Raw genomic sequence first — 27,857 nt, forward strand, 5'->3', positions numbered from 1 at the left:
GCAAGGCGTGTCCCCTCCTCCAGGAAGGACGCCCCGCCCCCGCGGCCGGAAGCGCTTTTGCTGGGAAAGGTCAGCAGGGAAGCCCCTCCTCTCGGGAGAAGCCCGCAGGAAGCGGTCGGGGTCGCGGGGCCCAGGCTGGCCCGACCCCGAGGGCAAGGCCAGCTTCGTGCCGGGAAGTGGCCCTGGAGGGTCTCTGGGGACCTCAGAGCGCACGGGGTTCCCCGTATCGCAGGCTGCGAATTTCTTTTTTTTTCTTTAATATTTATTTATTTACTTATTTATTTGGCTGCGTCGGGTCTTAGTTGCGGCCCGCGTGTGGGATCTTAGTTCCCTGACCAGGGATCGAACCCGGGCCCCCTGCCCTGGGAGCGCGGAGTCTTAGCCACTGGACGGCCCTGGCTTCCCCGAAGGTCGTGCTCTCGGACCAGGTGATGACCACCTACGTATGGAGAACACGTGCAAAATCGAGGGACTGCCGGTTTAGAGGGGGGGGGGGGGAGAGCGGGGGGGGGAGAGCGGGGGGAGGGGGGGAGAGCGGGGCGGGGGGAGAGCGGGGCGGGGGGGGGGGACGACTCCCCGGAGACATGAATTTCTCTCTGCACGTTTTTCTGGACGGAAGACTAGATACAAGTCTCCCCGTGAGAGAGAGGTTCCTGAAACGCTTCAGAGCAGGGGTGGGTGTTGGCGTCTAAACCAGAGTGGATTTGAAGTGGGTCCGGGGCCCCCCAGGGGGTGGGGATGGTGGCCCCAGGAAGGTCAGGTTCTGCCCTCAGGATGGACCCGCTGGACACAACAGGGTGTGTGAGACGCAGGCCCCAGGGTGATGGGCTGAACCCCGCCGGATATACGCGTGTGTCTGTAGTGACAGACAGACAGACGGAACGTTTTCCCTTAAATAAATAAAACACACATTTAATATTTAATGCATACGAATGTACTTATACGCCAAGGTTAATCAATAGACACTAATGCTATGTAACATTGATGCAAACATTAATTAATGTACACCATGTAAGTCATATGTTAATGGACCTGTATGATTCTAATAATATACTATATACATGTAGTCTCTTTTTTATTTAGTTATTACTTACTTTTAAACTTTTTCTTTTATATTGGAGTATAGTTGATTACCAGTGTTGTGTTAGTTTCAGGTGTGCAGCAAAGTGATTCAGTTTTTTTTATATATATATATATTTTTTTTTTTTTTTCCCAGATTCTTTTCCAATTACAAGTTATTACAAGATATTGAATAGCGTTCCCTGTGCTACACGGTAGGTCCTTGTTGGTTATCCATCCTATGTATAGCACTGTGTACATATATTCTCTTAAATATGTGAGCCTCCTTTGATATAAGGTGGTCATGCAACTATTTCATCATAGAATCACAGTCGCTAGTATTGGTAGCATTTTACTGTGGTGTTTGGAGGTCATGTAGCAAAAACACGGCATCTCATCGCCAAACCCTGACTCATGAACGTTGCTGGGAGGATGGGAAGCCCGGGCGCCTGGATGCTAAGGATGGGAGCCCATCACTTTTATGCCCACGGGGCGCTCGAAGCTCTGTGCCGTGGCCTGCGTTCTGGGTACGCGGGTCCAGCCGGACGCCGCGTGGGAAGGGGGTTTAGGGGCTGCGTTTCTGGGCGGTGACCGTGGCCACAGGGAGGCAGCCCCCCGGGAACTGACCCACTGCATCCCGCGGGGGGCGTCCAGCCCCTCGGCAGGTCCCTAGGAGCCACCCGTCGGCCGGGAGCCCAGAGAGAGAGCGGCCGTGGGCCGTCGTCTGCCGTCCGTGTGGCCACGGGTTTCCTGGGGCGGAGGCACTGCTGGTCCTGCCCTCCTCGCCGAGCCGGCCGTGCCCCCGGGGGCCGCGTGGCAGGTGCCAGGCGCTGGCTGGACGGGCTGCTATTCTGGTCTCTCCCGGCCCAGCTGCTCCGTGCCCTGGCCTCGCCTACTCCCTTTCCCGGTTCCCCATTTCTGTTCCCCGTAGCTCCTTCCCCACATCGCGGGCTGGATTCCAGGCGCACAACGCACGCCCTCCCGCCGCCAGCCCCCGGGTGTGTGTGGGCTTTTCTGAAATTAGTCATTGCTTGTCTGACGGCACTAAACCGCTGATGGGGACGGAGCTGGGGTCCCCGGAGTGGGCGGCCGAGGGGTCTGCGGTCCCACGGAGGGAGACGGCTCAGCACGCTCGTGCCCCTGGGCCTCTGTCGCCTCCTCTGGGTAGCACCACCATCCTCCGCCTCGCCTGGTCCCGCCCCCCATCCAGAGACCCCCCCCCCCAAACACTGAACCTCAAGTCTTCTCCCGGGTTATAGGGACACTGGCGGGGCTGCGGGCGGATTTGGGGGTGTGGCCTTCGTGAAACAGACCTGTCACCGGTGGCCCCTGTTTGTCCTCTTCTCACCCCAGCTCCACACGCCCAGGGCCTCCCGTTCGCAAGGTTCCTGGGGTTTGTGCTGTGCCCGCACGTTTCGGCTGGTTTGGGGCTGGGTCTCCCCACGGACAGTCAGGGCTCAGCTCTTTCGGATCGGCTGAGCTGATGGGCACCTGTCCTGTGGCCTGGAGGCCCCGCGGTGCTTTTCTGTTGTGTCTTCTTTCTTTACTGGGGTTTTGGGCTTTTAGGGGAAAAATAAAAGGGAAGGAAGGAGAGGAGGGAGGGAGGGAGGGAGGGAAGAAAGAAATGGAAGAAAGAAAGAAAGATAGAGAGAGGGAGAGAGAGGGAAAGAAAGAAAGAAAGAAAGAAAGAAGGGTGGTGGGGCATCCCCCCCAGACCCAGGAGTCAGAATCCACATCTGAACGCCACCCCCTCGGCATCTGGGGCGCACTGCCAGGAAGGGGGTCCAGCCTGGGCTCTGGCAGCCACGTGGGTGAAGTCCACTCCGGACTGACTGTCATTCCTCAGCTTTGTCGTCGTGCCCACCCCTCCCCGGCACTGCATCTGCCTCGACGCCCGCTGCCCCTGCATCACTGTGCTTCAGTCCCAGACGAAGAGGGGCCAGCAGACAAGAGGTGTCCACCAGGAGTGGCCACTGCCTAGCATGCATTTCAGAATTGCCTCAATTCTTAGCAAGACGCTCGTCAGCCCTGAAGAGGGATGAGGGGACGGGGGTCTGGTCCTTCCCTTGGGGAGATACGGCGTTTGTCTCTCAGAGGGGCTGGTCGGCCACCAAGACTCATGCTCTGTGGGAAGTGGGCGGGCGTCACGAAGGACCCCAAGCTGCTCGGCTTGAATCCACAGACCTGCATCCTCCCCCATCCTGGAGACCAGACGTCTGAGGTCAAGGTGTCCCAGGGCCGCGCTCCCTCCGGAGGCTCCAGCGGAGGGTCCTTCCCGCCTCTTCCAGCTTCCGGGGACGCCAGGCGTCCCTGGGCTCGTGGCCGCCTCCCTCCCACCTCCGTCCTTATGTGGCTCTGTCCTCCCTGTGTCCCTGTCTCCCGGGGGCCACCTTCTCATAAGGACAGCAGTGCCATGGGACATAGGGCCCAGCCTGTTCCAGGTGGAGCCTGTGTTACCGTAATCCGTTACACCTGTGCCAGCCCTGCTTCTAAATAAATCGCACTCCGAAGCCCAGGTGGATGTGCATTGGGGGTGGGGAGTAGACAGGAGGCATTGGAGGAGACGAGAGGACCGGCCTCAAGGGAGAGGGTGGAGGGACGGGCACGTGGGGCTGGAGCTTGGGGGCGGTGACAGGCGGATGACAGGTGTAGGGCGAGGGCAAGGGGTGCCCAGGAGGGCCCAGGTGAGGGAAGGTCACCTGGGAGCAGGCTGGCAGGGGCCAGGCTGAGAGCTGCGTGAGTCCCGCACAACCAGCACATCGGGGGCCCGGGGTCACCTCCCTGTCCCCTTGGGCACGAGCGGTCATTCCAGTGGGACCTCGAAGGAAGGGGGCCAGGGCCCCGGCCGTTCATGCTGACGGGCTTTGCCCACGACCCGGCTCCAGGAAACGGCCCCAGCCGGGGTGAATGGCGGGATGCCATCAGGGTCGTGACAAAGAGGAACCTACAAACAGAAGTGAGAACAGGAAAAGAAGACTTTGAAAGAAAGGGTGTTCCTTCCAGGAGGGCACAGAGCTGCAGTCATGTTCCTGACCCCGGAGGGCGCCTGGACCTCGTCACGCCCTCAGCACATCCTCCCCTCCTCCCCCGCTCACTGGGGCTTATTTTTTAGGGGTGAGGCTGCCCCCCGAGGCTATAAAAACACTGATGAGAGAAAAAACACGGTTCTTTCTCTTTCGGGAGGCGGCCTGCAGCACAGCCGAGAAGCGAGCGAGCAGAGCCCGGGGCCCGCCCCCAGGCCAGCCGGACCAGCACCAGGAGAGGCCGCCTGTCTCCGGCCAGACCGCGTTCTCATCCCAGGTGAGACCCCGGGGCGGGCTGAGGGGCGGAAGGCGGGCGGCCTCATCCACTGCTGTCCCCGGAGACTCAGTACTGACCGCCAGCCCCGGGGGCGGGGGGGGGGACCCCAGCATTTGAACGCAGCTCGTGGCAGCTGAGATGTGTCGTCCGGGGCAGCACACAACGGATTCAAAGCCTTTATGCCCGAGGAGGACGCCGAGCATCCCACTGACCCCGGTTACGGGATCCGACGGCGGTGTCACCCGCTACTCAGCGGGGCGCCCGGGGCGTCTTGACCGCCTCTGTGTCCTGCGCCGGGGCTTAGGCGTTGGCCGAACGGATGAACTGGACCGAGTGGCCTTCCCCGGACGAGAGCCTCCCCCTAATGACAGTGCCCCCACCTCTCGCAGGCTCCCGTTTGCCCCCAGACCCAGGCAGGCGAGCTGCCGGGGTGCAGAGCCCCAAGGCTCCTTGTCTCGCCCCTATCCTGCTGAGCCCAGCCCCATCCCCGGCCTCCGGGGGCCAAGCCCCTTCCCTTCGCGATCTGGGGGCAGCAGGATACGACGATGATCCTCGTGCACCGTGGGTCCCCAAAGGACGTGAGCTTCTGCGAGCGAGGAGGCGTGCCTGCGGGTGGGCTCAGTGTCTCGAGGCTGGAGCAGTCTGTACCTGTGGGGCTCGGCTCACCTGAGCGGACGCCGGGAGCAGACACCCACCCACCCCTGCCTCGGCACCCACGGGGGCCCGTCTTCATCAAGGAAAGAGGAGCCCGAGGCCGTGCTCGTCCGATATTTGGTCACAATTCTGATCGTTTTCTCCCCGTGGATCTGTTGCTTGGGCCTTTCTTCAGCCCGGCATTAAACTGCTCTGGGTCGTGAGGCTTGGCTTGGAGGCGCCCTCCTGAAGCTTTGTGCCCAATGCCTTGCCCTCCTCCCCCTAATCCCTTTATTACAAATGGATTGTTTGGCATCTGTCCTGGGATGCTTCCCCGTGATGGGCAGTTCTGGATCTGACCCGCTGCCTTGCCCTGGAAAGGGGTCTCTCGGGCTTCCCCCCACCCAGTTTAGCAAGAAGGACGCTGGGTGTCGGCTTCTGCTGTCAAATTTGTGTGAAACTTGGCACTTCTGGGGGACCAGGTCAGTCCTGGGGAATCTTGTGGGAGCCCCAGACCTGGACGGGGGAGCAGGTGAGACCCCAGATGGATGGAGTCTGGGTTGGGTCTCGTGATAGGGGTGCTAGACAGACCCTGAATGAGGTGCGTCCTGGGCCCCCTCCTCCATCCCAGCCAAGATGCTCCAGGTGGGATGGCGGGGAGTGGGGGTCAGGTCTCTGGGTGACCCTGACCGGCACAGAGAGCCTGTGGCCCTGCTGAGGGTGTGGCCCCCGAGGCAGCTGAGAGTCCAAGGCTCTGCTTGGGTGGCAGCCCCGGGCCGGCCTCCAGGCGCCAAGGGCATTTGCATGAGTGACTCAGGTGGGTGGGGGGCGAATGGGTGGGGTCCACGGGGAGACCCTGCCGCTGGGGCCCGGAAGGTGCAGAAGGTGGACCCCCGGGGGAGGGTCCAGGAGAGCCGGCCTGCACAGGGGGGCTTCATGGGGACCTGGGGAACAACTCTGGCGGGAACGATGAGACAGCCGGGATTTAGTGCCCGTAACTCGGTCTGTTCAGGAAACTCTGCGTTGTACTTCATGCTCTTAACTAAACTTCCTTCCACTGTTTCGTGAGCCCAGTGTTTCCTGGGGCTGCGTGCTTTGGGTTCCGGGATGGGGCTGGAGCCAAGGGTGAGATCAGACCCCCGGGCGGGAGCTTTTTAGAGAGGCTGACACACACGCACACACACACACACGAATGCACACACACAGGCATGCAGGCATGCAGACACGTGTGCAGGCCTGCATACACGCAGGCATGCATGTACACGTGCACACGCAGACACACAGACCTGTGTAATGTGTGCACAAGATACAGAGACACACGTATGCATACACAGCACACACAGAGACACAGACACATGTAATGTGTGCACACACATGCGTGCATATGCATATAGAGACATGCAGTGCACACAGATGCATATGCAAGACGCAGAGATATACACACAGATACACACGTGCACACATATGCACACACAGCGCAAGGCACATAAACACAAGGAATATGTGCACACGCATGCGTACACATTCACAGGCATGCGGTATACACGGATTACACACTGCACACACATGCGCACATGCATATACACACGTGCACACACACGTGCACATGCACGGGAGGCTCCCCTCCCAGAAGCAGCTCCCTGCCCTCTGAGCAAGACACCCCCTGGGGGGGCTCAGCCCCCTCCCTGCAGCCACCCCATGCGGCCACTGTCTCTTCTCCTCCAGCTGGTGCCCACCCTCCTGTGGGAGCTGCCTTGGCCATGGCTTTCGTCTGGCTGGCGGTGTTCCTGGTGGCGTTCCTGGTGCCCGTCTCCGGCCTGCTGCCACTGGACCACGGTAGGAAAAGCCGGAGGAAAAGCCACGTGCTGTCTGTGGGTCCCTGGGGCTGTGTTGTTTTTCAGTGAAACTGTTTACGTGGGGGTCACGGTCGAGCCACTCAGCTGCCATAAGAGATAGTACAGACGCTTCCCATGTAACCTTCCCCTCAGTCACCCTGGCGGGTTCATCTTGCAAAACTGGTACCTCACAGCCAGGATGTTCATCCTGATACGGTCAAGACACTACATCCAGAGCTCTTGGTGTAGCTAGGGCGCTGGGACCCATCAGTTTTCTTGGATTTATTATCACCCTTTCTCTGGGTCGGAAGCAGCCCGTGCAAACATTAGGGTGATGGGTTGAACTCTGTCCTCGCCAAATTCATGCGCTTAAGTCCTAACGAACAGAACCTGTCAATGGGAGTTATTTGGAAATAGGGTCTTTACAGACGTCCTTGAGTTAAGATGAGGTCGTGTGGGTGGATCCTCATCCAGAACAATGGGTGTCCTTATAAGGAGGGGAGATTTGGACCCAGGCATGGACACAGGGAGAAGCCAGGTGGTGACAGAGGAGAGATTGGGGTGATGCCGCCACAAGTGCAGGAACGCCTAGGACTGGGGCGGGGCAGCCCCCAGAAGCTGCAGAGATTCTCCAGCTGGAACGGATTCTCCCTCTGAGCCTCTGGGAGGAACCAATCCTATAGCATCCTGGCCTCCGGGACTGGGAGGTATAAATCCAGGTGTCGTAAGAGATGCGTCGTCTGGAGCTTGGACACGCAGATGAGCAACGAGTAAGATGTGTTTGGGGCAACTCCATCCTGTTTTTCTCACGTTCGTCACGGAGATTTATGGAGGGGTAGGGTGCAAACCAGGGTCTCCGTGGCGTCCAGGAAGTTCCCTCCATCTTCAAGCATGATGGTGATGGATAGGAAACAATTCACGACGTGATAGAGAAGTTCGACAGTGACATTCGATAAGGAGGCGAAACGACAGCGATGTAGATTCTGAAGCTGCCGTGCCCACCTCTGACTGTCAGTGTCCGGCTGACTTCGGGTGACAGGTGTGGCCGGGAGAGAGTATCCCAGGTGGGGCGGGGTGAGGAGCCAGTCTGCCGCTGGTGGAGAGCGCCCACCACCTTGCAGCAGAACCCCCAAGGGGACCCACGCCCTCGGCCCCGCGGTGCGGAGAGTCTGCGTGTCCTGGGCGCCCAGTAGTGAGGGCGCCCAACTCGGAGTGCAAAGACCGGGATGCTTACAGGAGCACAAGAGATACGGTGCCCTGCAGGCGGGCCTGCTGTCTTGGGGAGGGTCTGCAGAGAAGCCCCTCTCATCAGGACTTGGCTGAGCGACCGGGGGACCCGGGACGGGTCACCCCAAGGGGGTGATGTGCACCTCAGCCTCCCGTCTAGCTCGCACAACACGCACACGGGGAGCAGAGCTTCAGGCGACAGCAGCAGAGCCGGTACACCCGCTCCCCGTGGGTGCTGGGTGCTTGCGTCGGGCACGGCGCCCTGCGCTGCCCTGGTGGCCACAGCGATGCCTGACCGTGCGAAGTTCGCTCCTTCCTCAGAGAGCGGTGGAGCTCAGATGGGGTGTGTGTGTGTGCGCGCGTGCGCGCGTGTGTGCTCACGTGTGTGTGTACGTGCGTGCGCGCGTGTGTGTGCGTGCGCGCGTGTGTGCTCACGTGTGTGTGTACGTGCGTGCGCGCGTGTGTGTGCGTGCGTGTGTGTGTGCACGTGTGTGTGTGGGCATAGGTATCATTCTTCTGGGGGCTGCTGGCTTACTCAGCTCAGGCTGCCTTAAAAAATAGCATAGTCTGGAGGACTTAAGTGACATACATTTATTTATCCCAGTCCTGGAGACCAGACGTCTGAGGTCAAGGCGTCCCAGGGCCGCGCTCCCTCCAGAGGCTCCAGGGGAGGGTCCTTCCCGCCTCTTCCAGCTTCTGGGGGCTCCAGGCGTCCCTGGGCTCGTGGCCGCCTCTCTCCTGTCTTCACAGGGGGTTCTCCCCGTGTGTGTCCCTGAACCCAAATTTCCCCTCTTAATAAGGACGCCAGTCGGATTGGGTTAGGGCCACAGTATGGCAGCGGGACCTCATCTTAATTAATTACATCTGCACTCACCCTATTTCCAGCTAAGGTCCCATTCTGAGGTTAGGACTCCAGCATGATTGGGGGAGGGCTGGGGAAAGGACACAGTTCAGTCCATCCCAGGTGGCTCCGTTCCATGTACAGAGCCCGGATCCTTACACAGGGATGGACCCGGGAGGCTCCGTCACCTCCTTGGAGGAGTTCGTAGGAGGATCACGCGGGAGTGTTCAGAGGTCTGCGCCAAAAGGACCACACGTTGCTTCTGTCCATTTCCTGGGCTCCAAGCCAGTCACGTGGCCGCACCTGGTGACCAGAGGGGCCGGGAGAGGCAGGAGGTCTGGGAGGGGAGGGGGCTTTCTCCACGTCTGAGGCTCCCACCCCCGCCTCCTGTCTTTGCCCCTCTTGTTCTGGGCCGCGGCCGCTGCCACCTTTGTGGCGACTCCAGGCCCATGGGTATTCTGGGGTCACTGACCACAGGCGGGAAGTGAGTAGCTTTCTAGGAGCCAAAAGCTGAAGGAAGCAGCGTGTTGTACAGTTCTAACATTTCCCCCCAAAGCGCCCTAAAACTACAACGTTGGTCAAAGCGCATTAGAGGGGCCGTGGGTACAGGACACGGTGGAATAGAAGCGTTGAAACCAGACACCTTGTCTTGTTCGGATCACATGGAGAAGTGGTTAGTCTTTCCCTGCTGAGTCTGAATTAGCGCCAGGATTTTCATAGATTTATCAGGGGAAGGACGTTTTCGTCCATGTCTAGTTTGCTGCGAGTTTTTAATCCCAGAGCGGTGTTAAACATTGTCAAGATGGTTTCCTGCTTCTATTGAGGAGATCACCAGTTTCCTGTTAAAGGGGCAAATTATAGTGATGGTTAAAATAACCTTGCATTCCTGGAGTAAATCCCTTGAGTCAGGAGGTGTTACCACTTTTATACTTTACCTGACTTTATGTGCTAGTATTCTGTGAAGGAATTTTGTGTCTAGGAGTATAAGGCATATTGGGCTTTAGTTTACTTTTAATGTTTTGATTTTGGTATCGGGATAACGCTGGCCTCATAAAGTGAGTTAGAACATGTTTCCCGCCTTTCCTTTGTTTTTGGAAAGTTTCTGCACATTGTTACTATTTCTTTTTTAAATTGCTGGTGGAATTCAGCCGCAAAGCCATCTGTGCCTGATGCTTTCTTTTGGGGAAGCTTTTTCATTATATATTCTATTCCTTTAATACTTACAGGGTTATTCAGGTTTGCTACTTATGTCAGTACTGCTAATGTGTGTCTTTCAAGAAGCTGGTTCATGTCATACATTGTTGAAGGTATTGGCATAACTCTTGTTCAAATTACCCGCAATTCTTCTTTCAGTGTCTTTCAGGATGTGTATCAGTGTCCCCTCTTTCATTGCTAAAATTGGTCTGTTTTTGTTTTTTTCTTGATCCAGTGTAGTGAGAGAGAGGTTTTTCAATTATATTGTCTCTTGTATAGAACCAGCTTTTGGTTTCCTTGACAATCTATATAGTTTTTCCATTTTCTTTTTCACTGATTTTTTTTTTGTTCCCTTTACTTTTTTTAGGGATTTTGCTTTAGGTTTAATTTGTTCTTCTTTCTCTGACGTCTTCATGTGGAAACTGATTCTTGAATTTAAACTCTTTATTCCTAACATAAACATTTAATGTTATAAATTTCCCTGTAAGCGTTGCTGTAGCTGCATCGCCCTTTTTTTTTTGTTTGCTTTCATTTTCATTCAGTTCAAAATATTCTCTACATTTCCTGTGATTTCTTCTAGGGCGCACATGGTACTTTATCAGTATGTCATTTTGTTTGCAAATATCTGGTGTGTTCCAGATTTTAAAAGACTGATCTTGAATTTAATCAAGAGAGAATTGTAGTCAGGGAATATATATACACAGTGAATGATTTAAACCTTTTTAAAAGGACTGACACTCCCCATGCCAGTACACGGTCTATTTTGAGAATCTTCTGTTTGTACTTGATAAAAACGTGCATGCTGGGATTTCCCTGGTGGTCCAGTGGTTAGGACTCTGCACTTCCACTGCAGGGGACGCGGGTTCCAGCCCTGGTCAGGGAACTAAGATCCCGCAAGCCGTGCGGCTCGGTCCCCCCAAAAAAACCCAAAAAATAAAGTGCACCCTGCGGTCATTGGTTAGAATGTCCCAACAGTGTCAGTTAGGTCAAATTGTTGATATTTTGTTCAAGTCCAGTATATCCCTCCCGTTTTCTGTCTGTCTGTTCTGTCTATTAGAGAGGGGTTGGTGCTTATGCCTCATGTATTTTGAAAATGACTCTTTGGGAGCACATATATTAGGATGAATTGGCCACTTAATCACTTGAAATGGTCCCTTCTTACCCCTGGAAATAAAATCCTGGGATAAAATCCTAGGTTTTATGCAATTAGAGTTTGCATAAAATATGCTTTCCTATTATTGCCATTTAAACTATATTTAAAGCACCTTTCTTGCAGACAGCATACTGTGGGGTACTTTTAAAATCTAGTCTGACAAACTTTCCTTCTCACTGGAGTGTTTAGACCATTTGCATGCAATGAACTTATTAATATGATTGAGTTTAATTCTACCATTTTGCTATTTGTTTGCTGGGTTGTTTTTTTTTTTTTCCAGTTTTCCTTTTTTTTTTTTTCGCCCCTCCTTTCCTGACTTCTTTTCAGTTACTGCTTTAGTGCTTTTTTTGTTTTTGTTTTTTTCTCTACCACTGGCTTTTGGGCTACCCCTCTTTGTTCCACTGCTTGTGTGGTTCCTCTGGGATGATTCATTCAGTACATACTATCTTCAGATAATGTTATTCTACTTCACATAGAACATAGGAATCTCAAAACAGTATGCTTTTACTTCCTACCTCATCCTTTATGCCATGTCACACATGTACTTCTACATCTCTATAAGCCTACAGTACACAATACAATATTTTTCTTTTAAAGAATTATCTTTTTAAAACATTAAAAAATGGGGAAGTTTTACATGTTTGCCTACATTTTTACTATTTCTGGTATGCTTTTGTTGCATCTCTGCTCACCTTGTTTCCACATTCCTTCGTGAGTTTCCATCTGGTGATTTTTCCTTCAGCCAGAAAAGCCTTTGTTATTTTAACATTTCTTACAGACCTGCTCTTCTGGCAAAAAAACAAACAAATAAAAAAATACAAAAAAAACCCTTTCACTTTTTGTTACTATAAAAAGTCTTTATATTTCACCTTCCATTTATCGCTAAGATATAGATTCTAGGTTGACCAGGATTTGTATTGTTTTCTTGCAGCATTTGGAGAAGTCGTTCTGTTATCTTCTGTCTCCCTTTGTTTCTAAAGAGAAATCAGCAGAAATTCTTATCTTTGTTCTCTGATAGGTGCTGTGTCTTTTTTCCATTGGTTTTTTTAAGGTTTTCTTGATACCACTTTTTAAAAAGGCATTTGAGGATGATGTGTCTTAGTGTTTGTGCTTGTTTACTTGTGTGCTTGTTGGTACGTGTGTGTCTGTGTATCCTAGGTAGGGTTTTTGAGCTTCCTGGGCCTGTAGGTTTATAATTTTCATTAAGTTAGGAAAATGTTTGGCCATAATTTCTTCAAATATTTTTCTTTGGGGGCTTCAGCGTAGATCGTTTCCATTGTTTTCCAGTTCATCCAAGTGAATTTTTTCATCTCAGATGCTATATGTTCTACCTCTAAAAATTCTGTTTGGTTCTTCCTTTATATCTTCCATTCCTCACTGCATAGTGTTCATGTTTTCCTTCAAGTCTTCTAACATATTTATAATGGCTGTTTTAATGGACTTCTCTGTTAATTTCATCATCGGCCACTTAGGGGACGATTTCTATGACCTGGTATTTCTTCTGGTCACAGCCAACACATTCCTGCTTCTCTGCGTGTCTAGTAATTTTTTATTGGGTGCTGGATATTGTGAAGGAGGGGTTGGTGAGGGTCTGCTTTGGTTGCCTTCTTTAAAGATGGTGAGTTTTGTTTCAGCAGGCCATTCCTTTATTGGTGGGTCGCCTTGTTTTGAAGCTTTTTCAAGGTGAGTCACCTTTAGTTTTTTCTCTCCAACAACGAAGGCGTGACTCTTCTGGGGTCTTTACTGACTTCTCAGTGTTCAGCAAGGAATCTCCACCTTGTCCCGTTGGATTGTGAATGTCTCCCACCCCAAAATACACTCTCAGAATTGTTCGTCTTAGTTTTCAGAAAGTCTAAAAATAGTTGGTTTATATATTTGGCCCAGTTTTCGAGGGGCTTATGGTGAGAGATACATCTGAGACTACTTTATCATGACTGGAAGAGTATTTCCCACCATCTGTAGTTTTTCAAAAGCTCTAGGGTTGAGAACACTATGTCCCTTTTCTTTCAGAATACCGGAGGGTCACGAGTATATTGCAGTAAACACTCTTATGTGTATTTGCATTGATTTTGGTTCATTTTGTCTTTACAGATTTGCTTTTACTTTCTTCTTTTTGCATTAAAGTTCTTTTTTATTTGTGAGCACATCTGTAATTGGGTGGATAATGACCGCGCTAAAGGAGCATAGGTAGATTTTATGGAAAACATAGTGACAGAAAACTCCCTTGTTATGTTATTTAAACATATATGTACTTAGTTACATAAATATATATAATTTTATATATGTACATTTCATATTAGATTATGAAGATTCTTTAAAAATTTTAATTTTAAAATAATTAAGGTTGTAAATAAAGTTATAAAAATTAAAACCAAACTAAAATGTAGTAAGAATACGCTAAAACTCATATTTTCTACTGCATCACTCATAGCTGCTTTAATGATATTTACTGTTGTTTTGGAAGAAGTGAATATAAATTCTGAGGCATAAGAATCCAGTAAAAATTACATTTTCACTTGTAAGAAATTTCCCTAGGGAAGTTGTTTTTTAAGGAATACATTATCCTTATAGGTTGGGAGGCTGTAATGCCAGAAACCAAGATATTCATAGGGTTCGGTCTTGCTTGTCAAACGAAGGTTGTTGAGCCTGAGAAGTGGTCACAGTGCTTGCGGTTTATAAACAGTCATTTCTGCGAAATCCTCTCAATGAGGGGTCACAGATAACAGCTGAAGAAATGTCTGATGGGCCTTTACAGCTTTGAGTTGTTGGCCCTATGTGATTGCTTCATGAAGCAAGTCACTGATAAAACACGTGGAATCCTTTGGTCTGCAAACTCCTGACCTCCATCCCCATTGACAGCATCATACAAATATATATGTGCTTTGATTACACTTCAAAATGTATTTAGATGTATGCATTTTGGGTGATTTTCCAAGAAGATGAGAATTCCTCTGGCACTCTGTGTAAGCACATAAATATCATTGTGTAATGATGTCTCCTACTTTATGAAAATATATATTCCATTATATATAATTGTATATAAGTTTATATATTTTTATATATTACATCTCATATATGCGTGGTATATATTATATTTAGAAATATATTACATTAAAATTTATATATTTTTAATATATCACATTAAAATTTCTTTTTTTTTTTTAAGATTTTTTGATGTGGACCACTTTTAAAGTCTTTATTGAATTTGTTACAATACTTCTTCTGTTTTATGTTTTGGTTTTTTTGGCCCCGAGGCATGTGGCCTCTCAGCTCCCCAACCAGGGATCGAACCCGCACCCCCTGCATTGGAAGGCGAAGTCTTAACCACGGGACCACCAGGGAAGTCCCTACATTAAAATTTCTATTGCAACTTGCAAAGCATTCCAAAATCTCAGTCTGTAGAGCAGACACTGAGCCAACTCTCTAAGCCTGAATTGGTTTTCAGTGAAAACGGACTTCTTTGACATACATGGTTAAGAAAGGTACACTTCACGTCAATGCGGACGGCAGAAGTGATCTGCTTTTCTGACTTTCTTCCCCCATTGTTGGGAGGGTGAGCTGGTGAGGTCACTAAGGTACTGCAGATTCGGGGCCTCTGCCCGCTCCAGGCAACCACTTCTCCGTGTGGAACTCACCTTCCCGAGGGGTAACCGAGTAGGACAAAGTTTAAGCGTTGTGTGCCTCTCTCCAGACTCATACCCTATAGACGTTTCCGATCCAGACCCGCCGATTAAGAACCTAAGGATGGAGCCAGAAAGAAAAAGATTGACCTGGGACCTCCATGGAAACGTTTCCGAAATTATGTGTTTCATCAATTCAAAAGCTTTCACTAAGGTAAACCGTCTGCCCTGTACTTAGCGTCACAGAGACACGGGTTCTACTCCTGGGCTCAGCTGTGGAATGTGGGGTCTTTTACGGGCACTGCGGCTTGGGGCTCCTGATCTGTAAGACATCCAGAATGGTACCCACCGGACAGGGTTGGTGAGGAAATGGGCTGAGATACTGCAGGTAGAGAACCAAGCCCAGTTGAAGGTGAGACCTCGGGAGACACTGTCCCCCTCCAACACCCCCTGCCCCCCACTCAAATCCCCTCCTGTATCAGAGGGTTCGGAGGGCGTGAGAACTGTGACACGTCTCATGGGCAGGCCGTGGTGGGAATTCCAACCGTTGAGCATGCTTCATGAGAAGGATGCACCTGTCAGCGTCCTTGGGAAGAACCCTGGTTCCCTCAGATTACTCTCAACTGAGTACAATCCAAATCACACCCCATGTTAGTCGGCTGGGGCTACTGCTGTAACAAAGCACCGCACACGGGGCGGCGTAAACAACAGACATGTATGTCTCCCAGTCCCGGAGGCTGGAGTCTGAGGTCCAGGTGTGGGCAGGGCTGGTTCCTCCTGAGGCCTCTGTCCTGGGCGTGTAGACGGCCATCTCCTCCCTGTGTCCTCACGTGGTCGTCCCTCTGTGTGTGTCTGTGTCCTGATCTCCTCTTCTTATAAGGACAGCAGTCCTATGGGATCAGAACCCACCCTAATGACCTCATTTTACTTTCATGCCCTCTTTAAAGACCCCAACTCCAAATACAGTTCCGTTAAGGGTTTGGATTTCAATACATGAGTCTTTTTTTTGGGGGGGGGGTAGGGCACAATCCAGTTTATGACAAACCCCTACGGGATTTTAATGGAGCTTGGCCAGTTGACCCTAAACTCTATCTGCAAGAACAAATGTTGCAGAAGAACCAAGAAATTTTGATAAGGAAGGCTAGCGATTAAGAACTTGCCCTCCCAAGTATCAAAATGTACTAAGAAGCTACCATCGTCCAAAGAGAGGTATTGGCCTGAGACGGGTGGGGTGGATTAAAGGAACACAACAACCCAAAAACAGAAACAGGCATTTGGGGGAATTTCTTACATCATTAAGAAAATAGTTCCAATCAGTGGAGAAATGACAGTCTATAGAATAAACGGTACTCGTCCAGTTACCAGAAGGGACTAAAATTGAGGACTTCCCTGGTGGTCCAGTGGGTAAGCCTCCTTGCTCTTAATGCCAGTGGCCCGGGTTTGATCCCTGGTCGGGGAACTAGATCCCACATGCCGCAACTAAAGATCCCTCACACCGCAACGAAGATCCCACGTGCCTCAACTAAGACCCGGCGCAGCCAGAATAAATAAATAAATAGGACTAAAATTAAGTTGGATGATTCCTTCACACACTACGTCAATAGAAATCAAATATATTAAATATATATTTAAATGAATGTATATTAAATATATTAAATATCAAGCTATTTTTTTTAAATTTAATTTTATTTATTTATTTATGGCTGTGTTGGGTCTTCGTTTCTGTGCGAGGGCTTTCTCTAGTTGTGGCAAGCGGGGGCCACTCTTCATCGCGGTGCACGGGCCTCTCACTATCGCGGCCTCTCTTGTTGCGGAGCACAGGCTCCAGATGCGCAGGCTCAGCAATTGTGGCTCACGGGCCTAGTCGCTCCACGGCATGTGGGATCTTCCCAGACCAGGGCTCGAACCCGTGTCCCCTGCATTGGTAGGCAGATTCTCAACCACTGCGCCACCAGGGAAGCCCATCAAGCTATTTTTCTAACGGCTCAAGTAGAAGCCAATAGAGCGGACAATTTCAAAATATGGGACCCTCTGGAGATTCCCTCATATGCTGTATCTGCATCCTTGGGTGGTGGTGACCACAGTTTGTTCCCTCGAGGACAAGGACCACTCAATTCTCAAGCCTTCTTTTTGCTTCTCAAATTTTCCTGCCTCTTTTCTGTTTTCTTTTTCAACTGTTTTTTAAAGCAATACCTGCACAGAGTTTAAAGAGGAAAATAGTCGTACAGGGTTCGTTATGACAAAGTAGCAGCTTTTCGGTGAGACATCACTTTTGACCTTTTTACACCTGGCGCTGTTGTTCTAGACCTCTGCATCTCTATATAACACAGATTCTTGATTCATTCAGTTTAGCCAAAATGTGTTGATTTTTCTCCTAAGGGACGGGAGGCTTCACTCTCTATTTCCTGCCCCCAACTCACCTCCCCAGCAGTTGCCATCCTCGGCTTACACTCTCTCCTCTCTCGACAAATATTCAGTTTATTCTAACCACATACACACTATTCACACCTGAGCCATGTGGTTAATGGGGATTTTTCTTTCCTTTCTTACACAAATGTTTGTTTCTCCTGAATTTAATAATTTCCGTTTCCTTAAGGTTTTATCTGTTTGCCCAGTTTGTCCATCACATTCTTGGCCAAATGGCTAAACGTCTTATCAAAATATCAAGGCATTCTGCCAACTCTGTCTTAGAACCTTCTAGGATATTTTTTCCTTTTGGTGAGTGATTTCCTCATTTTCATCTCCCTCCCTCTCTCTCTCTCTCTCTCTCTCTCTCTCTCTCTCTCTCTCTCTGCATGAATACTGAGATTCCGGCTTTGGATGTTGAGGAAAACTAAAGAAAACCTATAGTTTTCTTTCTTTCTTTCTTTCTTTTTTTTAATCTAAAGTCTCAGTGTTTTATTAGTTCTCCCCTAATTATGAACAGATTGCTATGTCTCTCTCAGGCATGGAAAAGCACGTATTGCAGTATTCCTCACTTGTCATGCCAAGCGACAAACTACAGCATCATGGTGACCAAAGGTCAGCCATTCTCCACGTGGATTCAGTATCCTAGTCAAGGTGAGGGGGAGATGCTCTTTCGGGGTTTCCTTTGCTTTCAATCATCCGTTAGTGCTCTGAATACCAAAATAATGCCTTTTACCTTGGACGGGTCTCCAGGGACATAGCTTCGTAGAAGAAAGACCATCTCGGAGGGTCTCATGCAATTTCGTGCACGGCACGTGCCTGAATGAACAGAACTGCAGAAACAGAGAGCAGTTTTGTTGTTGTTGTTTTTGTGTTTTTCGGTTTTTGCTTTTTTGTAGTTTGAGAACAGAGTTTTATCATTTTCCTCATGCCAAGCAAACAAATTGATCCCATATACAGTTTGGACAAAGAGAACACCAATAGCAAGTCTGAACATTTCTTGTGCTCTTTGTCAGGAAGTTGTAATATCACAAAACTGTGCTCTTCTGAGAATGGGAAAACGAGGAAGATAAACTCTGGCTCCAAATTGTTGGAAATGCAGTTTATGTTGTTGGATTTTTCTTTTCCCCTTTCATTAAAAAAAAAAAAAAAAAAAAGTCTTTCACGACTCTAGCTGATCCAGGTTTCACCCACAATATGTTACTTCTTAAAAATAGGGTTCTGATGGCAACGGACTTTAGCTGAGGAGTAGGCAAAGAGAAAGGTAATAAGAGAAAGAGAGTTCCTGAAGGACCGTTGGGCGTTTCTTAGGGTTAGGGTTGGGTGGGCAGGGCTGGGGACGGGAGGCGTCAGGTGAGGGTACACAGGGCCCCGGGGGGGCGGGCCACGGGCGGGGAACCTTGCAGGGACGGGAGTTGTTACCATTGCAGAAACGGTAAGCGCTACACGGACGTCTCTATTATTTCTTAGAACCGCGTGAGAATTCACAAGGGTCGCTAAAAAGGGACTCACTTTAAAACAATTTTTAAAAAAATTTTATTGACGTAGAGTGATTTACAGCGTTGTGTTAATTTCTGCTGTCCAGCAAAGTGACTTGGTTATACGTAAATATTCTTTTTCATATTCTTTTCCATGATGGTTTATCCCAGGATATTGAATATAGTTCCTTGGGCTCTACAGTAGGACCTTGGTGTTTATCCGGGACTCAGTTTTTTTTTTTTTTTTCCCCTCTTCTTTGCAAGCCCAGAAGGGAATCCCAGGGCGGCTGCAGAAAACCTGACCTGCTGGGTTCACGACGTGGATTTCCTGACGTGCAGCTGGGCGGTGGGCCGGGAGGCCCCGAGGGACGTGCAGTACAGTCTCTACCTGGAGAACCTAGAGTAGGTGTGACCTTGGGCTCGCCGGGGCTCCCCCGGGCTGGAGCGGGGGCTTCAGGGCCGCTCATGACCCAGCCCCACTCCTCACAGCTCCTATGAGAAGTGGCCGTGCTCCCAGTACACAGCAGATGAGCAAGGGACAAACGTCCAGTGCCGCTTCCACAACATCTCTGTGTTATCCAAGGATCAAACCCGTTTCCTGGTGAACGGTACCAGCAGTGACTCCAAAATCCCCTGCTCGGAAACGAGCGATAAATTAGCCAAAATCGGTGAGTAGGAAAACGTGACACCTTCTTCGTGCGCCGCACTTGGGTCGAAGATGCCGCTTGCTGTCTGTCCTGCAACCGAATACCCCGGGCTGGGGGCTTAGATAGCATGCTCGTCTCCCACAGTCCGGGGGGGCTGGGAGTCGGAGATCGCGGCGTGGGCACCTCGGTTCCTGGCCAGGCCCTCTTCCTGGCTTGCGGGTGGCTCTGGGTTTGCTGTGTCCTCACACAGTGGAGAGCGAGCTCTGGTGCCTCTTCCCCCCGCTGCTTTTTTATTCTTATTTCTTATTGGGGTAGAGTTGTCTTACAATGTTGTGTTAGTTTCTACTGTGCTGCGAAGTGAGCTGGAGTTCCCTGTGCTGTAGGGCGGGTTCTCACTAGGTATCTATGTTACACATCTTAGTGTACGTATGTCCGTCTCAATCTCCCAATTCATCCCACACCCCCTTGCTCTGATTATAAGGGTACTGATCCCATCATGGGGGCCTCACCTTCAGGACCTCATCTAACCCCGATTATGTCCCAAAGGCCCTGCCTCCAAAACCGTCCCACTGGGCGTCAGGGCTTCCGCGCGTGAATCTGGGAAGACACAGACGCCTAGCCCATAGCAGCTGCTCTGTGTTCCCTGGACCTAAGGAAGCATCTCCAGAACGCACCTCGCAGGTGGCTCTGTGCCCCCGTCCACCGAGGACAGCTGCACCTTGAGGCTGGGGGTCTCACGCGGGTCGCCCCTCTCCAGGCCCTGTGTTCAGAAATAGCTCAAAAATAGTTGTTCTTTTTCTTTGAATCTTTCGACTGCAGGTTTTCAGAACACAAAACCCATCTTAGCAAAGCTCTGTCAATATTTTTTTCCTTTACATTAGACACCCCCCTGCCCCCCAAATTATGACAGCTTCAAGCCCCATGAAACCTGGCCCCTCGCCACCCTGGCTGGTCCACGTGTAGCAGGGAAGCACATGAGTGGAGAGGTGGGTGCAGAAGGGGAGAAGATGGGGGCCTCTGGTTCAGAAGCGGGATGGGGCGCCTGCCGTTGTCTGTGGCGTCCCCCCGGCCCGGAAGCAACCTCACTCTGATGCCGCGTCCCTCACACACCAAGCGCCCCTGGGCCAGTGCAGCCCTACACGTGTGGCCCCGCCCGCGACTCAGCACCTGTGCTCCGCCCCAGCCCTGCGGTCCACGCGGGGAGTCCATGGCCTGGTTCCCAGCAGGGGTGGCGGGGTGATGCCAGCCCCGTGGCAGTGGGATGGAGGTGGCAGGAGGCTTGAGCGCACATCAAGGGGGGACCCGGGACTGGGGACCACCCCGTGGTGAGCCTGGGTTTCCTGCCAGGGGTCCAGGTGGGGTGCTGAGGAGACAGCGATGGGGTCCTGGCGGGGGGTCAGACCTGTCGACCTAGCCGCGGTCCCGCAGGAAACTGCTGGAGCTGGGATCAGGGATGCAGAGCACCCCAGGGAGGGCAAAGGGCGGAGCCCTGGGCCAGCCCACAGTGGGGCAGGAGGGTCCTGGAGGAGCTGGGTCCCACGCTGCGGGGGACAGGGGTGGTTCTGGGACAGGTGAGAAGAAAGCAGGGGATGTGACCTGGTCAGAGCCCAAGGCTGGGGCAGAAGATTCCGGGTGAACTTTTGGGAGTGGAATTGGCGGCCAAGGCCATGGGGGCAGGACCGGCCCCGGGCAGTTCGCGGAGGGGGCCCGGCTGCCCTGGAGGCGGGGTCAGAGCGGAGCCGATTGGTCCAGTGGGCAGGAGGGGGGACCTTGCAGCTGGGCCGCGCTTTGCTCCCGCTGCTGGAGAAGCGTAGCCCCAGGGACTGGAATCGCCAAGAGGGAAGAGAACAGGGCTGCTCTGAGGGGTTCCCAGCACAGACGAGAGGAAAGCTTTGCAAGGGCCTCCGAGCGGCTGGGGGGCGTCTCCCTGGACCAGTGTCTGAGAGCTGGTCCCAGGCTCAGTGACCCTAATCATCCCAACAGCTTTCTCTCACTTGTCTCTGTCTCTTGATACTTTTTGGCCACTTTTTAACCTTGGAATGACATTTTCCTCTCTTTTTTCCCCCCTGAGTTTGTAGGAGGCCTGTTTTAAAAGTATCTCCGGGGTGGGGGGGGGGGGGTGGAAATTATTTTTTGATGTGCTTTACTCATAAAAGTGTTTTTTTCTCCCCTAGAGGTATTAGCTGCTCCCAACGTCACTAGCAGGTGGTGCAACCAAAGCTACTTGTTCATGCAGTGGCAAGTGAAGAGTCACCTTAATCATGACTTAAAGTATGAACTTAAGATGCAGAAGGTAAACGGTCTCCTGGGTGGGCATCTCTTATACTCTTACACCCCCCTGGACTCTGGGGCTTTGGGGGTAGGTGAAACATGCAGAGAAAGAAAAAGAGGAACTGTAAAATAAATGAGCTTTAGCAAAACTGAAAGTGTTTGGCCGTTTGAATGACACCGCTGACATTGGAAAGGAAGTCAGAATATGGAAGGAAATGCTTGCATACTTTCCGTCAGGTTTGGGGTAGAGGAGGGACATTTACCTGTCAACACTCGGAAGATAAACAACCCTACAGAAAAAGAGCAAAAGGTTGAAACAGCCACTTGGTGAAACTCTGACCGTATGTCACAGAGCCTGCAACTCCCCTGCGAGAAATGAAGCCAGTGGCCCCCCAAAGATGGGACCTAAGTGTTTGTAGCACCTACGTGTATAATGGTCCCCAAACAGGACACAACCCTAGGGAGGGGATGAACAAAATATAACCACACAGTGGAATCCTATCCGCTGAGAACTGGAGGGTCCCGTGTGTATGTTTAAAAGTGTTACAAAAGAAACGATTTACACAGGAAAATGCAGGATGCTCTGTAGGGACAGATCTGAGGGCTGGGGCAGGGGTGCAGGGAGGAGGGCATGGAGGAGAAGCTGGAGGGAATTTGGGGGCGATGGACACATTTCCTGTATTGTGCTGGTTTCATGCACACGTTTGCCAAAGTCAGCAGATTATATGCTCTGCAGGTGTGCTTTGCTGTATGCAAACCACACCTGAATAAAGCTACTATTAAAAAAATATGCTGGAGATCACCGGTATTCTATACTCAATGACTGACATAGTTATTGACTATGTTCATTTTTCTGTGCGTGTTACTTTTATTTATACTTTACACTCAACTTTTTCATAAGCCTAAGACTGCTCAAACTCTGTTGGAGTCAATAGATTAAATAGATTATTTAATCTAAATAGTCAATAGATTAAAAAAAAAAGGACCAGCTATTTTTGAGCTAGGTGGTATTTTGTACTTAATTGTCTACTTGTAATTATTTATTGTTTATTTATTTATACTCAATAAGTGCTTGTACTCATTTTTTCTTTTTTTAATTTATTTTATTGAAGTATAGTTGATTTACTCTGTTGTGTTAATTTCTGCTATACAGCAAAGTGATTCAGTTATACCATATACATTCTTTTTCATGTTCTTTTCCATGATGGTTTATCACGGGATATTGAATATAGTTCCCTGTGCTACACATAGGACCTTGCTGTTTACTCAATTTTTCTATAAACCCAAAACTATTCAAAAAAATCTATTAATTAAAAAAAGACCGAGCACTTTGAGTCTATCAGTGTTTTATACTCAATTATATACTTACATTTATTACATTTATTATCTATGTTCAATTACTGCTCATACTCAATTTTTCCACAACCTTAAAACTACTCAAAAAATCTATTAATTTAAAAGATCAAATATTTTTGCACTAATCAGCATTTTATACTCAATTATTTACTTATATTTATCTTTTATGTGTGTTTACCTATTTGTGTATATTTATTATTTATACTCATGTTCTGATTATTTCATACTCAACTTTTCTAAAACTGCTGAAAAAATTAGTCCATAAATGAAACGAAAATGAGTATTTTTGAGCTCATTGATATTTTTATACTCAATTATTTACTTATATTTATTCATTATGTTAATGTATTTATATACATATTACTTATACTCAATTACTGCTTATAGTCAAGTTTTCTGTAAACCCAAAACCACTCAAAAAAAGTCAAGTCTATTGATTAAAAAGACCAAATATTTTTGAGGTAGTTGGTATTTTATACTCTACGATTTACTTACATTTCCTATTGTTCTCTACTGATTTATGTATTATACTTATTATTTAGACTCAACTAGCGTATGGTCAATTTTTCTGTTAACCAAAACGGCTCAAAAAAATCAAGTCTATCAATTTTATTTTTTTAATAGAAGACGAGGTACTTAAAAGAAATTTTTTTTTTAAATTGAAACATAGTTGATTTACAATGTTGTGTTACTTTCAGGTCACAGCAAAGTGATTCAGTTATATACACATATTAACTGTTTATGTTCAGTGTTATATATATATATTTCAGATTCTTTTCCATTATAGGTTATTACAAGATAGTAGAGTTCCCTGTGCTCTACAGTAGGTCCTTGTTGCTTATCGATTTTATATATATAGTAGTGTGTGTCTGTTAATCCCAAACTCCTAATTTATCCCTCCCCCAGTTACTTTTTAGTTCATCGATATGTTATACTCAATTACCTCTATTTATTATTTTTGTGTAAAGAAGTATTCTATTTACTATTTCTGCTCAATGACTGATTATTTTATCCTCGATTTTCCTGTAAACCCGAATATGCTCTGACAAATGAGGGCCCTTCTTGTTGATGGGGTCAGGCACCCATGCTCTGCTTGTCTCTTACAGGGTACGGAGCCCGCCTACAGAGAGGAGGTGGGTGGCCCTCGCCCCCGCCCCCACCCCAATCTGCCACCCCAAGCGCAGGCTCCTTATGTCTATTACCGTCCAGCGACTCTGAGATGAAGCTCCCTGGTCCATAGACCAGACGCCATCACCTGCCTGGTGCTGCCCTAAAGGTCCACCCCCAGGCCCCCAAATCCCTCAGGATTCGGTGGGAGTGCCCCATGCCCTAATTCCCTAACTGCCTCTAACCTGCAGAGGCAGCTGCTCCCACACCGTAACTACCGGCCACAGACCCCACGCCCCCCATCTCTCCTTTGTCTCTGTCTCTGCCTCTTCCTCCCGTCTCTGCCTCTGTCTTCCCGGGGCTTCTCCTCTGTGTCTGTGTCTCTCCTCTTCTGTCTCTTAGAAGGACCCTGTCATTGGATGTAGGGCCACCCTCCTCCAGGAGGACCTCAAGCATCTTGAGATGATTCATCACATCTGCAAAGACCCTGTTTCCAAATAAGGTCCCAGGTTCCGGGGGGACGAATCCTCTTGGGGGGACCCCACTGAACGTTCTACAGGCTCCGTTAACTGCCTGACACCCGGGATGCCACCACTCTTCTTGACCTCACCGGCGGTGGCCACCACGAACACTGACCTTCTAGTGATTAGAAAGAATATTTTTGTTTGGATGCCAAGAGCCTGGGCTGAGACGCAAAGGGAGCTTGAGGTTCCGGGCCCCTCTGAGCACCAGGCGTCTTCCTGTCTCCCAAGGGGGGCTGGCCGGTCTCTCTCTTGGGGAGCCGTCTTAGTTCCCTGGGGCGGCCGTAAAAACGACCCCAGACTGGGTGACTGAGAACCACAGACATTCACCCTCCCCCAGTTCTGGAGACCAGAAGTCTGAGGTCGAGGTGTCCCAGGGCCGTGCTCCCTCCAGAGGCGCCAGGGGAGGGTCCTTCCCGCCTCTTCCAGCTTCTGGGGGCTCCAGGCGTCCCCGGGCTTGTGGCCGTATCCCTTCCATATCCACAAGGCGTCTCCCTGTGTGTATGCATGTGTCTGTGTCAGAGTTTCCCCTCTTTATAAGGACACCAGTCATAGTGGCTTGGGGTCCACTGTACCCTATCCGACCTCCTCTTAACTCATCACATCTGCATCAACCCTATTTCCAAATAAAGTTGCCTTCTGAGACGCTGAGGGTTAGGACCCCAACACGTGAATGTGGGGAGGACCCACTCAACCCCTTGAAGGCCCCATTCTTCCGCCACGGACTGGGAACGTACTTTCCCCTCTACTTCCTTTTAAACTGCAGATCTATAAAGCCTTCTTGGAGCTGAACAATCCTGGGACCTACACGGTGCGAGTAAGAGCCAGGGATGCCACGTTTTCCCATTACAAACCTTGGGGCCCGTGGAGTGTCCCCCAACACTTCGGTGAGTGGGAGGGTCCCTCCTACCTCTTCCAGCTTCTGGGGGCTCCAGACGTCCCTGGGCTTGTGGCCGCCTCCCTCCCGTCTCTGATGGACTCTGTGTGTCCAAGCTGTTCCATGGAGCTGCGCTGGGCGCGTGGAGACGGCTATCGCCAACACGCTGAGTTACAAGACGAACCTTTTAATGCAGTTTTTAAAAAAAAAAAAAAATCGAAATTGAGGCGAAAAATCCATGATATTTAATCCATGTATTAAATTCAAGAACGAAGGCAGCGCGCACCCGGGACGCAGCGCGGCAGGGAAGGAGGGAGATGGGGAACAGACCAACCTCGGCCCGGCCCCTCCCGGTGGGCGTGGCTGACCGCCCCCCCGCCCCGCGACCCGAAGCGATCCGAGGGGTCGGCGCTACCAGCCCCCAACTCCAAGTGTCGGTCGGTGGTCGGGGGGCATCGGGATTCTGGCGACTTGGGAGGGATTTCCGCGGGGCCCGGCCCGGCGCGCAGGTGACCGCTGTCCCCAGGTGGACGGCGCTCCTGGACGCGCCCCCCGCCCCCCAGTGCCGGCCAACTCCTCCCCGAGCCCCCGGGGAGGTGCCGACCCCGGACCTCCCGGGACCTGCCCGACGCGTGCCGCCCCTCTTCCCTAGTGTGTGAGGATGAGGAGGGCGCGCGCCTCCCCGTCTGGCTGACGTCTTTGCTGATCGCGCTGGGGACGCTGCTCATCGCTATGGGGTTCGTGCTCCTGTTTTGCAGGTGAGCCCGCGGGCCCCTGGTTTGCGCGGTCGTTTTCTGGAGCGCGATCCGCAGGCCACGCAGCCCGCGCCGCCCACTCTCCGCCGTCCCCGCTCCGCCCCGTGCCCGTGCCCGTGCGTCTGGGCTGCGGGACGCGACCCCGCCGGTCGCAGGCCACCGCCCCTCGTCGCCCCAGCGGTCTTTTCCCAACCAGACCCTGGTTTCTGCCATCTGGTCCCTGCCGCCCGCGGAACCCAAGGAGCCGGGTCCCCCGTGCAGCACCTGTGCGGGGGTCTGCAGTCAGACTGCCCGGCTGGGCCCCACATGCTCGCGCTGTTCGCTCCCTCACACCTCAGCCCGACGCCCCCCGCGCCCCCCGCCACCTCCGGACGGGGCTCCGGGACCCCTCCCCAGCCTGGCAGGCAGCAGGCGGGCGGCAGCGTCAACCCGGCCGGTTGCGGTCCCTTCCACAGGCCTGCGCGCTGGGCCGAAAGGGTGCGCCCGGCACTGGCCCCGCCCAGGTCGGCTCCCCCCGCCCCGCCCCCCCCCCCCCCCCGCCCGGAGCGCCAGCTCCTGCCTCGTCGGTCTGCTGGCTTCACGCCCACTCCTCCCAGCCGCTTCAGGCTGAGCCGCCCCGCCCAGGGGCTTGGTTTGGGAGCCCGGAGGCTGTGGGGAGGGGGAGGTTGCCATGGTGATAGGATGGGGTCCCGGGAGAGGTGCCGTGGTGGGTGCGCTGCAGCTGACCGAGCAGATGCAGCTCTGCTAGGACTCCGCTTTCTCATCCCCGCACGTCTCCGGACTGCGGGAGGGGAACAGGGGCCCCTACTCCATCGGGGCCTCGCTGGGGTCCTCTAGTGGACGCCGCGTCTCTCCTGCGCCGGTGGGTGCGGGGTTCAGAACAGGTGTCTCTCTCTCTCCTCCGAGGTTCTCGGTGATGCAGAAGCTGTTCCCTCCCATCCCTCACATGAAAGACCGCATCAACGGCAAACTTCAGAACGGCAGGACGGTACGTGGTGGCTCCCGCGGGGGACAGATCTGGGGCCAGGTGCCCGCAGCCCCGCCCAGGGAGCAGGCCACTGCTGGCCCTGGAGGGTGGCCTGGGAACGTGATGGGCAGGGGAGGAGCCGTCTCCGGTCCTGTGACACGGGCGGTCACCCCGAGGGGCGGGTCTGGGAGCCCCTGGGGAGCCCCCCCCCGGGGCTTTCCAGGGTGCACTCGCCCCCCCACCCCGTGGCTCTGCCACTCACCTCGATTCCCTCACCCCGCAGATGACCTGGGACCCTGACCAAGACAGCCAGGAGGAGTGTCCAGTGGCCGAGGTGCAGGTTCTGGGGGAAACATGAAGCTGGTGCAGAGGCCCCGCTTTCCGCCAGGCGGAGGGCGCACAGCCTGGTCATGGCTGGTCGTGGACGTTTCAAGCAGGGTCAGGGATGGGAAAGCCTGGTGCAATTGACACGGGGTTGCCTCGAGGAAGAAAGAACAAAACATGTGTTGGGCTCATGTCTCGAATAGAGGGCTTTTTTCCTCATCCGTAGCCCCCGGAAGTGGGGGCCACCCCCCAACGCCGCTGAGACCCACTTTCCAGCCTCCTGGAC

The 27,857-nt window shown here is 51.6% G+C and overlaps 1 protein-coding gene across 3 annotated transcripts; it reads left to right on the forward strand.

The window, feature by feature from the left end:
* Nucleotides 1-131: 131 nt before the first annotated feature.
* Nucleotides 132-27,771, forward strand: IL3RA (interleukin 3 receptor subunit alpha). 3 transcript variants are annotated; one of them, XM_057538709.1, is made up of 14 exons: nucleotides 132-428; nucleotides 1,217-1,274; nucleotides 4,243-4,359; nucleotides 6,718-6,828; nucleotides 14,934-15,076; nucleotides 17,808-17,922; nucleotides 19,016-19,148; nucleotides 19,236-19,414; nucleotides 21,568-21,686; nucleotides 24,127-24,153; nucleotides 25,415-25,535; nucleotides 26,178-26,283; nucleotides 27,187-27,268; nucleotides 27,531-27,771. In XM_057538709.1, exons 4-14 carry the CDS (start codon nucleotides 6,753-6,755, stop codon nucleotides 27,603-27,605), a joined length of 1,176 nt encoding a protein of 391 aa, XP_057394692.1. In that variant the 5' UTR covers nucleotides 132-428; nucleotides 1,217-1,274; nucleotides 4,243-4,359; nucleotides 6,718-6,752; the 3' UTR covers nucleotides 27,606-27,771. The 3 variants fall into 3 exon arrangements, with proteins under 3 accessions (XP_057394692.1, XP_007173903.2, XP_007173904.2); XM_007173841.2 differs by lacking the exons at nucleotides 132-428; nucleotides 1,217-1,274 and having other exon boundaries at nucleotides 4,081-4,359; XM_007173842.2 differs by lacking the exons at nucleotides 132-428; nucleotides 1,217-1,274; nucleotides 6,718-6,828 and having other exon boundaries at nucleotides 4,081-4,359.
* The last annotated feature ends 86 nt before the right edge of the window (nucleotides 27,772-27,857 follow it).

The sequence above is a fragment of the Balaenoptera acutorostrata genome, chromosome X, assembly GCF_949987535.1.
Source record: "Balaenoptera acutorostrata chromosome X, mBalAcu1.1, whole genome shotgun sequence".
Taxonomy (NCBI): Eukaryota; Metazoa; Chordata; class Mammalia; order Artiodactyla; family Balaenopteridae; genus Balaenoptera; species Balaenoptera acutorostrata.

Coding starts and splice junctions, on each gene's coding strand:
- IL3RA (XM_007173841.2), top strand. CDS start 4,083: ATGTTCCTGACCCCGGAGGGCGCCTGGACCTCGTCACGCCCTCAGCAC. Junction 15,077..17,807: donor ATTCAAAAGCTTTCACTAAG/GTAAACCGTCTG, acceptor TGTCTCTCTCAG/GCATGGAAAAGCACGTATTG. Junction 25,536..26,177: donor GAGTGTCCCCCAACACTTCG/GTGAGTGGGAGG, acceptor CCTCTTCCCTAG/TGTGTGAGGATGAGGAGGGC.